The 13,490-nt window shown below is 38.9% G+C and overlaps 1 protein-coding gene across 8 annotated transcripts in view; it reads left to right on the top strand.

Moving 5' to 3' along the window:
* The window catches only part of NMRK1 (nicotinamide riboside kinase 1), a 29,913-nt gene extending 26,060 nt beyond the window's left edge, over positions 1-3,853 (top strand). For 6 of the 8 annotated variants that reach the window (XM_061425563.1, XM_061425560.1, XM_061425562.1 and 3 more), the window contains one exon: positions 3,135-3,853. In XM_061425563.1, coding sequence (XP_061281547.1) covers positions 3,135-3,154 — 20 coding nt within the window. In that variant the 3' untranslated portion in view covers positions 3,155-3,853. Of the gene's footprint in view, positions 1-2,696; positions 2,792-3,134 lie in introns of all 8 variants that reach the window. The other 2 variants (XR_009738057.1, XR_009738056.1) reach the window with 1 other exon arrangement.
* Positions 3,854-13,490: the final 9,637 nt, after the last annotated feature.

Genomic DNA, 13,490 nt, shown 5'->3' with positions numbered 1-13,490 from the left:
GGACTGAAATTATTGTTATAATTGGGTGAAATTAAATGCTGATAATCTTGTTTTAATAGGTATAGAGTTCTCTTTCTCCTTTATTCCTCAAAGATTTTTCATAAATACTTATTTCCCAAAATAAACACAAGATTTTAAAAATAACTTATTGAGTATTTCTTTAAGGTTTTCATATCAGACAATACATTTTGCAAGTGACAGAAATCCTCCTAAATCTGGCTTAAGCAGAAAAAAAAATACAGGAGTGGCAGTGGCTTCAGACTCAACTGAGTTAAGGAGCGCCGATGGGGTCCTCATGGTTCTGCCTCAATTTCTCATATTCTGTTTGGGTATATTTTGAGGTCAGTCTCTCTCCACTAACAGACATGAAGTATTTTGGCAACACTATCCTCCTAAATCCAATAGCCCCAGTAAAAAGACAGTTTTATCCTTTATCAACTCATATCCTTGTCTATGAGTTGATAAAGCTGAGTATTGGATACAGAAGGGTCTATATGTTATTCTCACTAGTTTTGCATATATTTAAAATTCTTTATTTTAAACATTTTTAAATCAATTTTCCATATTATCCCAGCTGAAAAGTCCCAGGAAACATTTTGATTGGTCCTATTTGGGTCACATGACTTTGGTTAAACCAATCGCTGTGCCTGGGAGATGGCTTACTTTTGTTGGCTAGAAGTGGATCAGGTATTCATCTTGTAATTGAGTACCTTAGGAAAGGCGTCCTGATTTAAGGGGAGAAATCCCCCAAAGGGAAGGCAGAGTAGGAGGTAGAAACCAGAAGAAGGATGACAAAGTGTGCTGGGGAAACAAAACTATAGATGTAGATCTTTCACTGGCACTGTTTGAGCTAACACTTTTCATGGCTAACATACAAAATGCAGTCATCAGCTGGCTCAGGAGAAGACAGTATGAGTCACTTTGGCAGTGAAGAATATTACATGCTCTTTTGGTAAGAAGCAACTCCTCTGGTGCAAATGTCATCATCTCTCAGAAAGAATTAGATTTCCTGTGTCCTCAGTAAATTCCTAACTGACTAGAAGTTTGAGTCCAGCCAGGCAGCTCATTGATCCTAACACACTCCTAGTTTCAGAATCAGCCCTTCATGTAGGCATGAACCTATTTAAAGAAATGTCAGGACCATACTAAAATTTCTTCCTGTAAGTGGAACTTAAAATCCTTGCCAGTTTTGCCTGCTCACCCCTGCCATCTGTTACTCTGATGAAAGGCATGCCCCTCATCACGAAGCTCAGACCGAGCATCAGTGGATACAGAGAATGTAGAGTGAAGGGAGGGGCTCAGCCTTTGTAAATGATAGCACCTGAGCCAGAGCCACTTCTCTGAGAGCTGTTTGCTCCCTTGCTGACCTTGATAGGGTACTTACAGGGTGTTGATACTTGCAGTGGTTGAACACCTATACCTTTCCATTCTCTCAATAATGGTTAGGCTTGGGTCCAGTTGTCCTTTAATGACCAAGTCACATGCTGACGTTTGGCCTTATGCTGTATCTGCTGATAAAAACAAGCCTTGATCATGTAGCTCAGGCAGATTGCATACAGAATGCCAGCTTTTGCCATCTGGTCCAAGACCCAAGAAAAGCTGGCATGTTTTGACGGGGGCTGAAAACCCACAGGAAAGTACATTTCCATGTCTGTAACACCCTCCTCTTTCCTTACCTACATCCTAGAGGTTTGTAAGGAAGTATTCCTTCATAAGACTATCTTGCCTTCGTTTGAGATATTGGATAAAGCTTAAAAGAAAAAAAAATAATAGAAATATTATGAGACATAAAATCCAAGGAATATCAGCTCTTCCTACCTCCAAGATTTATGTTCGTTTTTTTTTCTTTTTTTTTCTGTTGTATAAATAAGTTGCTGCGTTATTTATAGTAACCCATCACCTTTCCCAGTTCTTCCAATCACAGTGTCCTGGCAAAGCTAGCCTGGAGGGATCCTTAGCATAGCCTGGTTTAACCCTCAGTGAGGTTAAACCAGGCTGTTCTGGGCACCTTCAAATGTTTCAGTTGAATATACCTCAGGCTTCTTATAGTATCTCATAAACTAATTTTCTATTCTAAACATATAGAATCGTAATTGTGATACAGCAATAATAATGAAACAGAAACAAAGATTGAATTTAAATCTCTCTTACATGGCTTACGTGGTTAATTGCCATGTTTACTTTTATTTTTAAATTAATATTTAATGTTGAATAAGCTTTGTAGAGTCCATTATATAATGAAACAATAAAACTAAATAGCTCTTCCAGTTAAAGGATTCAAGGTTGAGTTCTGTTTTGCTCAGTAAAAGTAAATTATAAGACCTGACATTGACATCTTCCTGCAGAAGAAAGATGTCAAATCAGAGGGATAAAAATTGCAAAATAAAAATTTAATAAAATGAATTTGGGGGGATATTTTTCTATGTTGAATTTAAAATATAATTTCCAATTATAAAGTAACACTATAATTGCCATAAAATTATTGAACCATTTCCTACTGTTAGATATTTAGTATTGTTAAAAAGATTTTTACATTGGCAAATAATGTACTGTAAAATATCTGTGTGTGTTGCTGGTTTTCTTCTTCTTGAATGATATTTAAAATTTTCAGAAGTAGCACTTGCTGAGTCAAAGAGTATAATCATTTTTATATTTTGCATGCTTCAAAGATTACAAAAAAATGTGTGCTTTTCTAGCATGAGATGTGTGATAAGAATGCGGCAGGCTGATCATTGACTTTCTAAGCCAAAGTCACTAAATATTCAGCTCGACGTCCTTACTTTTAAAAAAGGTAAGAATACTTCTTTCTTCAAACTAAGGATATCATTCTAAAACAAGAATATTACTGTATCAGCCACCTTTTGTGATATTCTTCTAGTTCTCAAATTATTACTTAGAGTCAAGGATCGTTATAGCAATTGCAAATAATACTGGATATCTGAAAATAGGCTTAAATTTAGCACAAGGATTAAAAGAATGAGATTTGGACTCAATTTAGTTCTTTACAGAAAACCAGCATTTCTGGTCCCAGAATCTGTGTAATCTTAACACACCTTAATGTTAGTGTGAAGATTTAATAAAATGACAATTGGAATTCTTCATTAATGTCTTTTCTTTTTGTCATTGTTCCCAAGGTGTGCAAGTGACAGTATAAAGTTGGAAGGGACTGAAACCTTCCTGGAGTGAACTGGGAAATTCAAAGGAATCTACTCAAGTGCCATAACCAAGACACATTGTGCGCTTTGGTACAGTGACAGTCTGTTGTTTTGTTTGTTTGTTCTGTCACACATGATTTCTTTAACACATGGAACAGTAAGTGGCTATCCATGATAATGGACAGAAATTTACCCTAATGCTGTTCTCACACCAAGAAGTGCACAGGTACAGCATAGCTCACAAAGACTGAGTCATTTCACTACACTAATGATTTTCAAACTTTTATGAATGGGACCCAAAGTAAAAAATAAGATGTAGATCACAATCCAGTATATATGTAATCTATTGATGTGTGTGTGTGTGTGTGGATGAGTCTATATATGTATGCATATATATGTGTCTGTATTTGTTGCATGCATCATATCAATTACCATATAACATTTACTTCACATACAGTTTACTCTTTATATTTTTCTATTTTTAATTTTTTAAAAATATTTGTTACCATCCCATACTGATGCCCACCTCCTGCAAATAATGGGATTACCAGGAGTAGCAATCATATTGAATAAATCAACAATTTGCAATGGTATATTTTTGTATGTTTTGTCCTTGTTACTGCTGTAATTGTTTCTCATATGTATCTAAAACTGCTGAATCATTTGTGTCACTTATATTGAGACTTTGTTACAAATAAGGATTTTTGTGTGCATGTTTTATTTTGTTTTTGTCAAACCGATGGTCTAAAATTGCATAAGTAAGCCACAGTAATTTAAGTGGTATGCAGTACAAGGGACCTTTCATTGGAAAGCACAAACAGGTAATCTGTAAATTGTATAATTTCTTGATGCCCCATTCAATACTGGAATTTAAATTACTGATCAACTTCTTATTTATTAATAATAGATTTCTCACATTCACAGTTTTTACATAAATATAAAATATATTCTTAAATTAACTTTAAATAATCTCTACAGACTCATCTAATCAGCTCCCATTACTTAGAAGTTTGTAACTAGCTTGCACTCAGTAATGATTAGGGGTTTTTTGCTCACATACACTATAAAAAAAAAAATCTGGGCTAAAATTATAGTTCATTCACTTAATAACTTTTTATGTTTTTGATCAAACCCTTTTAAGTCTTTGTTTCTCTTTGTAAGGTGAGGATACCAACAGTACTTACTGTGGGTATAGTGGAGAGTAAGGTAAGTTTTGAAATCCTTAACATGACCCCCATGGCATCCATGATCCACCTTCTAAGTGCCTCTCTGCCTGCATTTCCCATCACTCAACTCTCTGCTGCTCAGCCACTGGAACCTCCACTCCTCAAACTCACCAGGACTCTTCCCATGTCACAGCAGCCTCACGTGCTGCTCCTGAGGCTTAGAGCAAACTTCTGCAACCCTCCCTCCAACTGGCCCGCTAACTCCTACTCCGCCTTCAGTTCACTCTTGTGATGCCACTTCTCAAGGATTTCCCTTCTCCTTACCCCGCCCTCATAGGTGCTCTCAAGGTTCCTCTACTTTTCCTTCAAAGTGCTGGTCACAGTTGTAATTACTCTGCCACTTACAGAATCACTCATTCAGTGGCTGTCTCTCCAGCTAAACTGCAAGCTCCCTGAAGGCAAGACCTACCTCTGAGGCTCAATTACAAATACTCCCTGTTAACTAGCACAGTGTCTAGCACATAGTGAACATAATAAATGCTGGGTACTCTTTATAAATTACTACTATATCAGGAATGAGTTCACATGCAAGCAGTATGTTAATTTGACTACTAGTAACTTACTGAGGTAATCCTTTTTATATAACAAAAGTTTAAGACATGTAGTCTAGGGTTTTTACATAGAGTCAGATTTAAGGGGGAAAAAAAAAAAAACAAAATTAGAAGGCACTCAGTTAAATTTGAATTTCAGATAAACTCTAAACAACTTTCAAGTCCTAACTATTACATATTTAAGACTTGTTCTTCGGAAATTCAACAACTCGAAAGTGTCATAGAAAAGCCACAGTCTTTCATCCTTGGCCTGTGGAGCTATCACCAGGAGGTCACAGGAAGGCCCCACAGAAGCTCCCAGCACAGTGTCAACTATCAAGGAAGGAACTGGGTACGGGAGGCAGACAGCCATAGGGCTCCCCAAATTACCCAACAGTGACCCCAGCAGCCATGGCTCCCATGGCCACTCTCACTGCAAAAGAAGCTGGGAAGAAGTTGTTAGGACAGATTCTAACCAGTTACGAATCACTGCCTGGGGATGTTGCCAAGTTGAGGAAAGTTAGGGGATGCGGAACACTTTTACTAAAGAAGGAGGAGGAAACAGATAAGCAATTACAAGTATTTTGCAAGTATTACCACATTTTTTTTTCTGCTTATCTTCTCTGGCTATAATTTTCTCAAGCTTAGATGAATGTAATTTGTTTTATCCAAACAGTTAAAAAAATTTTTTTTAATATTTATTTATTTGACTATGCTAGGTCTTAGTTCCAGCATGTGGAATCCTAAATTGTCATTGCAGCACACAGGGTCTTTAGTTGTTACATGTGGGATCTAGTTCCCAGACCAGGGCTCAAAACCTGGGCCCCCTATATTATGAGTGCAGAGTCTTAGCCACTGGGCCACCAGGGAAGTCCCAAGATTTTTCTTTTTTTTAGTATCAAAATCTAGATATGACTTTTCAAACTTTATTTCCTCAAATTTCTGAAATACTCTTCCCCACAGAGAATATTGTCACTGTTGATTGAGAAGCATCACACTTGACTTTCCCCATTTCAGCATGTGAAAATAGATCAGAGAGAGACTGTTTATCTTGGTGTGTGTGCTGGGGCGGGGTCGGGGGGGCAGTGCAACACTAACAGACATTAAAAATGGAAACATTCAAATCATTTTGGGAAGAATGAAATGTTTTTGTTTACTTCTCTCAATGAGAAACAAATTGGGAATTTGAAATGAAGAATACTAGTATTTCATTTCCACTATGTGCTTTCACATTTAGTTACTCATCAAAGCAGTTAATGAGGTATTGGATTGGATTGGCCAAAAAGCTCCCCCAGGTTTTTCCATCAGATCTTATAGAAAAAAATCTGAACAAACTTTTTGGCCAAACCTATAAAGCTCAACATTCACAAAATGAAGATCATGGCATCCGGTCCCATCACTTCATGGGAAATAGATGGGGAAACAGTGGAAACAGTGTCAGACTTTATTTTTCTGGGCTCCAAAATTACTGCAGATGGTGACTGCAGCCATGAAATTAAAAGACGCTTACTCCTTGGAAGGAAAGTTATGACCAACCTAGATAGCATATTCAAAAGCAGAGACATTACTTTGCCAACAAAGGTCCGTCTAATCAAGGCTATGGTTTTTCCTGTGGTCATGTATGGATGTGAGAGTTGGACTGTGAAGAAGGCTGAGCACCGAAGAATTGATGCTTTTGAACTGTGGTGTTGGAGAAGACTCTTGAGAGTCCCTTGGACTGCAAGGAGATCCAACCAGTCCATTCTGAAGGAGATCAGCCCTGGGATTTCTTTGGAAGGAATGATGCTAAAGCTGAAACTCCAGTACTTTGGCCACCTCATGCGAAGAGTTGACTCATTGGAAAAGACTCTGATGCTGGGAGGGATTGGGGGCAGGAGGAGAAGGGGACGACAGAGGATGAGATGGCTGGATGGCATCACTGATTCGATGGACGTGAGTCTGAGTGAACTCCAGGAGTTGGTGATGGACAGGGAGGCCTGGCGTGCTGCGATTCATGGGGTCGCAAAGAGTCGCACATGACTGAGCGACTGATCTGATCTGATCTGATATTTGTTTAGAAAGGCTAAAAGGAGCAAATCTGCTGAAGACTTCACTTTTCTGTGCATAAATAACCTCAATCCCTTTAGGTTGAATTTGCTGTAGGAAGGTTTTGTTATGCTAAATGTTAAGCCCAGAGGAAGGAGTTTAGAAGAGGGCCTTGTGCATAGACTGTTATACTATAGGGTGACATTGAAGCCCAACAAGTTATCTTCTAAGGATACACTTGTGTAGTACATAGAATCTTAAGATGTTGGAGTAGTCTCAGCTGGTCTGATGCTCTGTATTTGAGTGTAGAAATTAGAACCAGAGCTGGTGACCTGCCCAACCCCATGCAGCTAGTTACTAGCAGAACCAGGGCCAGGCCATAATTCCTACAACATACATGCACACACACACACACACACACACACACACTTTCCATTTTAAAGCAAAAAATGGCAGAAAAATCTCTTGCTAGAGTATATCATCTCTCCATCTTTCCTTTGGAAGGTGAAAATTAAGGAGCTTGGAAAGGCAAAGGCTGTGTCAGGGGAAAGGCAAACTTTCTGTTCTGGACAGTTGGAGCCTTGTCAAGGAGGCAAGCCAACTCATGAGGTTATCTGAGGGGCAAGGTGCAGTGGAGAGCTTATGTGAGCTCCATGGTGCTGTCTGCTGTTGCTGATCTTAGGTTTGTGGCTCCAGCTGTTCTTCAACAACTGAAGCCATGGTGGAGACCTAGGAAAAAGCACAGATATAGGAAAGGCAGAATAGGTATTACACTCCACATCTGTGCACCCATAGAAGCAGATGAAAATTGCAATAGCAACTTTGGGGCCCTCATCAAGGTAGCATGACCTGTACATAAGAGCACATCAAAAACAGAATTTCTTACCAAAGTGAGCATAGTTGATGCATTCATGCCGACATGTCCAGAAACACATCATCAATGTGAAAGCAGAGGTTAAAATCACATGCTCCCTGGTAGCTTCCAGATCCTAAAGAAGTTAGGTTGTCTTCTTCAAAATTAAAAAATGAGACTAGGGCTTCCTTGGTGGTCCAGTGATTAAGACTGCATGCTTCTACTGCAAGGGGTGCTGAGTTTGATCCCTGATCAGGGAACTAAGATCTCACATGAGGGGCAGTACAGCCAGATAAGTAAATAAATAAAGATTGAGATTTAAACTCATACAAATAAATCCTTATTGACTCTTCTTCGTGCCTGAACAGCAAGTTTCTAGAACTTACTGTTGTTAACAATGGTTCTTAAACCTTAGTGTGTACCAGAATTCTTTGGAGGGCTTATGAAAAGCCCAGATTGCTGGTCCCCAACCCCAGAGTTTCTGGTTCCATTGGTTAGGGGTAGTGTACTAAAATCTGCATTTCTAACAAGTTCCCACATGATGTTGATATTGCTGACCCAGGGATCATGTGGAGTTACTGCTCTATAGCTGACAAATAGCAGCGGGCAGGCCCAGGAGGACCCACACTGGCTGTTATTCAGACACCATCAACCTGAAATTATCACTACTATCAGCCCTTAAAAGTATTACAGAATAACTCTTGTGTCAGTTACTGGTTTTACTCACTCTTAGCTCCAAATTATCTCTTTTTTGCTTCTTCTGTGAAAATGAATCTGGGCCCTCTAAATAATTTTCTCTTGTCAAGTGGAACAATGTTAAGCTTTGTCAATAGGGGGCGCTGGAGAGCCGTTGCAGGAGAAAGATTTTGCTTTTAGCTTCCGCTGAATTAGGCTTCCCTGGTGGCTCAGACGGTTAAGAATGCGCAATGCGGGCGATGTTAGTTCGATCCCTGGGTTGGAAAGATCCCCTGGAGGCGGGCATGGCAACCCACTCCAGTATTCTTGCCTGTGAATCCCCATGGACAGAGGAGCCTGGTGGGCTACAGCCCATGGGATCGCAAAGAGTCGGACCCGACTGAGCCTCTAAGCAGTGACTCTGCTACTGCTAAGTTACGTCAGTCGTGTGCGACTCTGTGCAACCCCATAGACGACAGCCCACCATGCTCCCCCGTCTCTGGGATTCTCCAGGCAAGAACACTGGAGTGGGTTGCCATTTCCTTCTCCAATGCATGAAAGTGAAAGGGAAGTCGCTCAGTCGTGTCCGACTCCTAGCAACGCCATGGACTACAGCCTACCAGGCTCCTCCGTCCATGAGTGCCTCTGCTGAGACATCTCCTGAGGAACAGTTTTTCCATGGCATCCTAGAGGCGGATTTACCCCAAATTCCATTGAATGGATTGCCAGCAAATTTAGCCAACATTGCACCACAGCTACTTCCCTGACACTCTGAGCCTTGGCAATACCTTCGCCAGCAAGGTCTGGCTCTCATTAGTAATGGGGATGGGTGGGGGTGGGGGTGGAGGTGGGGGGTGGGGGGTGGGGGGGTGGGGTGGGGGGTGGGGGGGTGCGGTGGGGGGGGTGCGGTGGGGGGGGGGGAGTGCGTATGGTAGTCTCTTCCTTTGGTGTTCCTTCTCAGCCCTAGTGGTTTTAGGTGTTCCTTACCTCTATCTTCTTCAAAGTTCTGTTTACTCCTTAGCAGCCTTCCTTGTGTTTTATTTATAAAATGTTATCTCTTGCTGGTGTTTTATTTATAAAATATTATCATTAATTGTTTAATTATTATTTGTTTATATGTGTTATATATTTATCTTACACATTTTTATTTTACATACTTTAAACATATGCTTTATATAAATATATATTTAAATATATGTTATATACTTATTTACAGCCATTTTGGTACATTTTCTATTTATTCTTTATTAAATTTCTATAAATTATTTTTAAAATAATTACATTGATTTTTATGTAAAGAATTTATAAAATTCTTTATATCAAACTTTTCTTGTTCATATTAGTCTGGTTTTTCTTCCCTTATTGGACCCAGTGGATAGATACAACCAGTGGATATATTAATACTATTCAACTGACTTATACAAGATGAATTTGGGCAACTGTGGGGCTGCTTTTTTTCCTTTTTTTGCCTTTGTAATGTAAAGCATAGGGAATATAGTCAGTAATATTATAATAAATTCGTATGGTGACAGTAACTAGGTTTATTATGGTTATCATTTTTGCAATGTATATAAATATTGAATCACTGTGTCATACACCTAAATCTAATATTGTATGTCAATTATACTTCAATTTGTAAATGTCAAAAAACCCCACACTTTGACCAGTAAAAAGGGCCACAGCCTGCAATCTTATGATCTGTACCTTACCATCCTTTCTGTAACAGACTTTAAATGGATTCCCTAAGGATATCTTGGATATTCTCAATGTGACAGTAAAGTTTTTCATGCAGGAGGAGAGGCTCAGTTTTTTGAATCAGCCTTTCAGGAAAATTTTTAAAATATAACTTGTCTTTTTTAATAGATCTGTCATCATAAGTCTGAAGGTTGTATTGGAGGACTTTCTTAAAACTTCAAAGTGACCATGATGAAACAATCTAAACAGGAAAAAAATATTTAACAGTGACAATGCTTATGTAAAAGTATGGTATTTATTTTACTGTATGGGTGTTCGGACTTCTATCTAGTGGCCTATAAATTTATAGAAATAACTAACCTTCACTTAGTACCTACCATGTTTTAGGTATGATGTCAATTATTGTTAAGAAAATTTTCCAAAACTAAGAAATAGGCCAAAGGGCTCCTGCATATCCTTTCAGAGTTATCTCAGCATTTTCTAGCCAACCCACCCAGCCACCAAGGGTTAGCCAGTTTCCAGGAGTGTGTATCTTTGTTTGACTTGCTATTTTCTCTTGATTAGGACATTTTATTGATAAACTTCAGAAGAGTAGATGTTAACTTGTAGAAATTGATAGACAATATTTCTCAACCTCAGCACCTTTGGCACTGGGGGCCAGATATTTCTTTTTTGTTGGGGGCTGTCCTGTGCATTGAAGGATGTTTAAGACCATCCCTGCTCGCTCCCCACTGGATGCCACACACACACACACACACACCTAGCTATAACAACCAAAAATGTCTTCGCGTGCATGCATGCTCAGTTGCTTGGTCATGTCCAACTCTTTGTGACCCCATGGACTATACAGCCCACCAGGCTTCTTTCAGACATTGCTAAACATCCCCTGGAAGGAGAAATTACCCCTAATTGAGAACAACTGCTGATTGTGAAGAAAATTAAATTTGTTCACTAGTGATGTGAATTATTTACCTGATAAAGAAGACAACCCCACATGTTATAGTTTTATTGCTATGTACATTAACCAGTTTTGTATCTTATTCAACCTTTTTATTTTAGCCACCATAAATACTTTGCTCTCTCCGATGTTCTTTAAACCATTTTGTCTGTTCTCTCTCAGTCATATGTGAAGTGAATCTTCTACACATGCTCACTTTATATTTGTATGAGAGTCATGTTTTTAACTTTTGGAAAGTATATCTTGACAGTTTACCTTACATATATTACTTTATTTAATCCTCACAGCAACTATGTAAATCTGAGGCTTTGAAAGATAGCATAACTACCCAGTCACCGTGTTAACATTTTTTGGAACCAGATTTGGAGCCCAAGACTTCATGACCCTAAAAAAAAAAAAAAAGACTTCATGAACGTAAATGGTGAACCACTGTGCTGCTGTGTATTACAAGGCTAGTCCTGAAACTCTGTGACCCAGCTTGCTGTTGTTGCTGCACTTAGCTTGCGGCTAGACCTCCACAGCTCTTGGCCACCTAATCTATACACTATGAAAGGGCTCCATATGATGACAGACAGTAACCATGTATGAAAAACACATGTGATAATAAAAGTAGCCATCACTTGTAGAGTGCTTACCATGTGCCAGGCATCATTCTAAACTTCCTGCATATATTATCTCATTTAAACCCGTGGAAGATTCTGTTGTTTTCCAGATGAAGAAACTGAGGCACAAGGAGGTAAAATAACTTGCTGAAGGCCATACAAGTTGTGGCAGAGCTAAATCCAAATTTGGTTTGCAATTTCATGCTCTTAACCACTACACTCTACCATAATAACAGGAATGCTTGACTACACAATTGGTGGACTGGAATGAGGGGGTTAAAGAATAAGACTTCACTGAAGATATCACTCTAATGGCAGAGAGTGAAGAGAAACCAAAGAGCCTCTTGATGAAGATGAGAGAGGAGAGTGAAAAAGCTGGCTTAAAACTCAACAAGCAGAAAACTAAGATCATGGCATGTTGTCCCATCACTTCATGGCAAATTGAAGGGGGGAAAGTAGAAACAGTTACAGATTTTATTTTCTTGGGCTCCAAAATCACTGTAGATAGTGACTGCAGCCATGAAATTAAAAGATGCTTGTTCCTTGGAAGGAGAACTATGACAAACCTAGGAGAGCTATAGAGGGATATGTCTATACCTTTAGACAGCGTATAAAAAAGCAGAGACATTACTTTGCTGACGAAGGTCCAAGCTATGGTTTTTTCCAGTAGTCATGTATGGACGGGAGTTAGACCATAAAGAAGGCTGAGCACCTACGAATTGATGCTTTCAAATTGTGGTCCTGGAGAAGACTCTTGAGAGTCCCTTGAACTGCAAGATCAAACCAGTCAATCCTAAAGGAAATCAATCCTGAATATTCATTGGAGGGTCTGATGCTGAAGCTCCAGTACTTTGGCCACCTGATGCGAAGAACTGACTCATTTGAAAAGACCATGATGCTGGGAAAGATTGAAGGCAGGAGGAGAAGGGGATGACAGAGAATGAGATGGTTAGATAGCATCACCGACTAAATGGACATGAATTTAACCAAAGTCCAGAAGATAGTGAAGGACAGAGGATCCTGGTGTGCTGCAGTCCATGGGGTCACAAAGAGACAGACATGACTGACTGAACAACAAAAATGACTGGCTGAGTGTCCTGTAAGCCAGGATATGTAGGGTATGTAACAGGAGAGAACATCCAGATTTCTATTTTGATGTGGTCCTGACTGAAGCAAAGGTTGTACAGAGCTTAGAAAAGGAGCTATGATCACCTTGACAATACTGAATGGAAGACATTTTGCTTAGCTATACAGATGCTAAAAATAACATTTATTTGATGAGAGACTTGATATCTATTTTTGATAATCTCAGGTATTTTTATTATGTATTGCTTTTAATAAGCCATAAACAACATGGAAATGTAATTGCATACTTTTATGGTATAAGAGGAGTTAGAGGTTTGAGGTCGTTAGTAATAGAGATGATGTTTACCTCTTGAAAATTATTTAACTCAAACATATGTAGGCACACAAAGTACGTTTTATCTTTCATGCCACCCATCCTTCCACACCCATGAAAGTTAGGCCAAACTTAAGAAATATTACCCAACTAGACAACAAAGGAAAATGAGATGCCAAGATGCTATTTGTGGCCACTCAAGTTGTCTAGTTTGGAGACAGATTTTTAATAAAAATAAAACAAAGGTACACCTTCCTAGAAAATGGAATTTATTTCAGTACAAACTATGAATTATCTTTTTTATTTCAATATATTTTCCTTTGCCTTTCTTTTTTTCTTTCCAACAGGCTTGTAATAAAGTGGTTGCCAAAA

This window comes from Bos javanicus, chromosome 8, assembly GCF_032452875.1.
Source record: "Bos javanicus breed banteng chromosome 8, ARS-OSU_banteng_1.0, whole genome shotgun sequence".
In the NCBI taxonomy this organism is placed as follows: Eukaryota; Metazoa; Chordata; class Mammalia; order Artiodactyla; family Bovidae; genus Bos; species Bos javanicus.
Note: the sequence above shows the minus strand (reverse complement) of the source record. Positions and strands in the feature narration are given on the sequence as shown.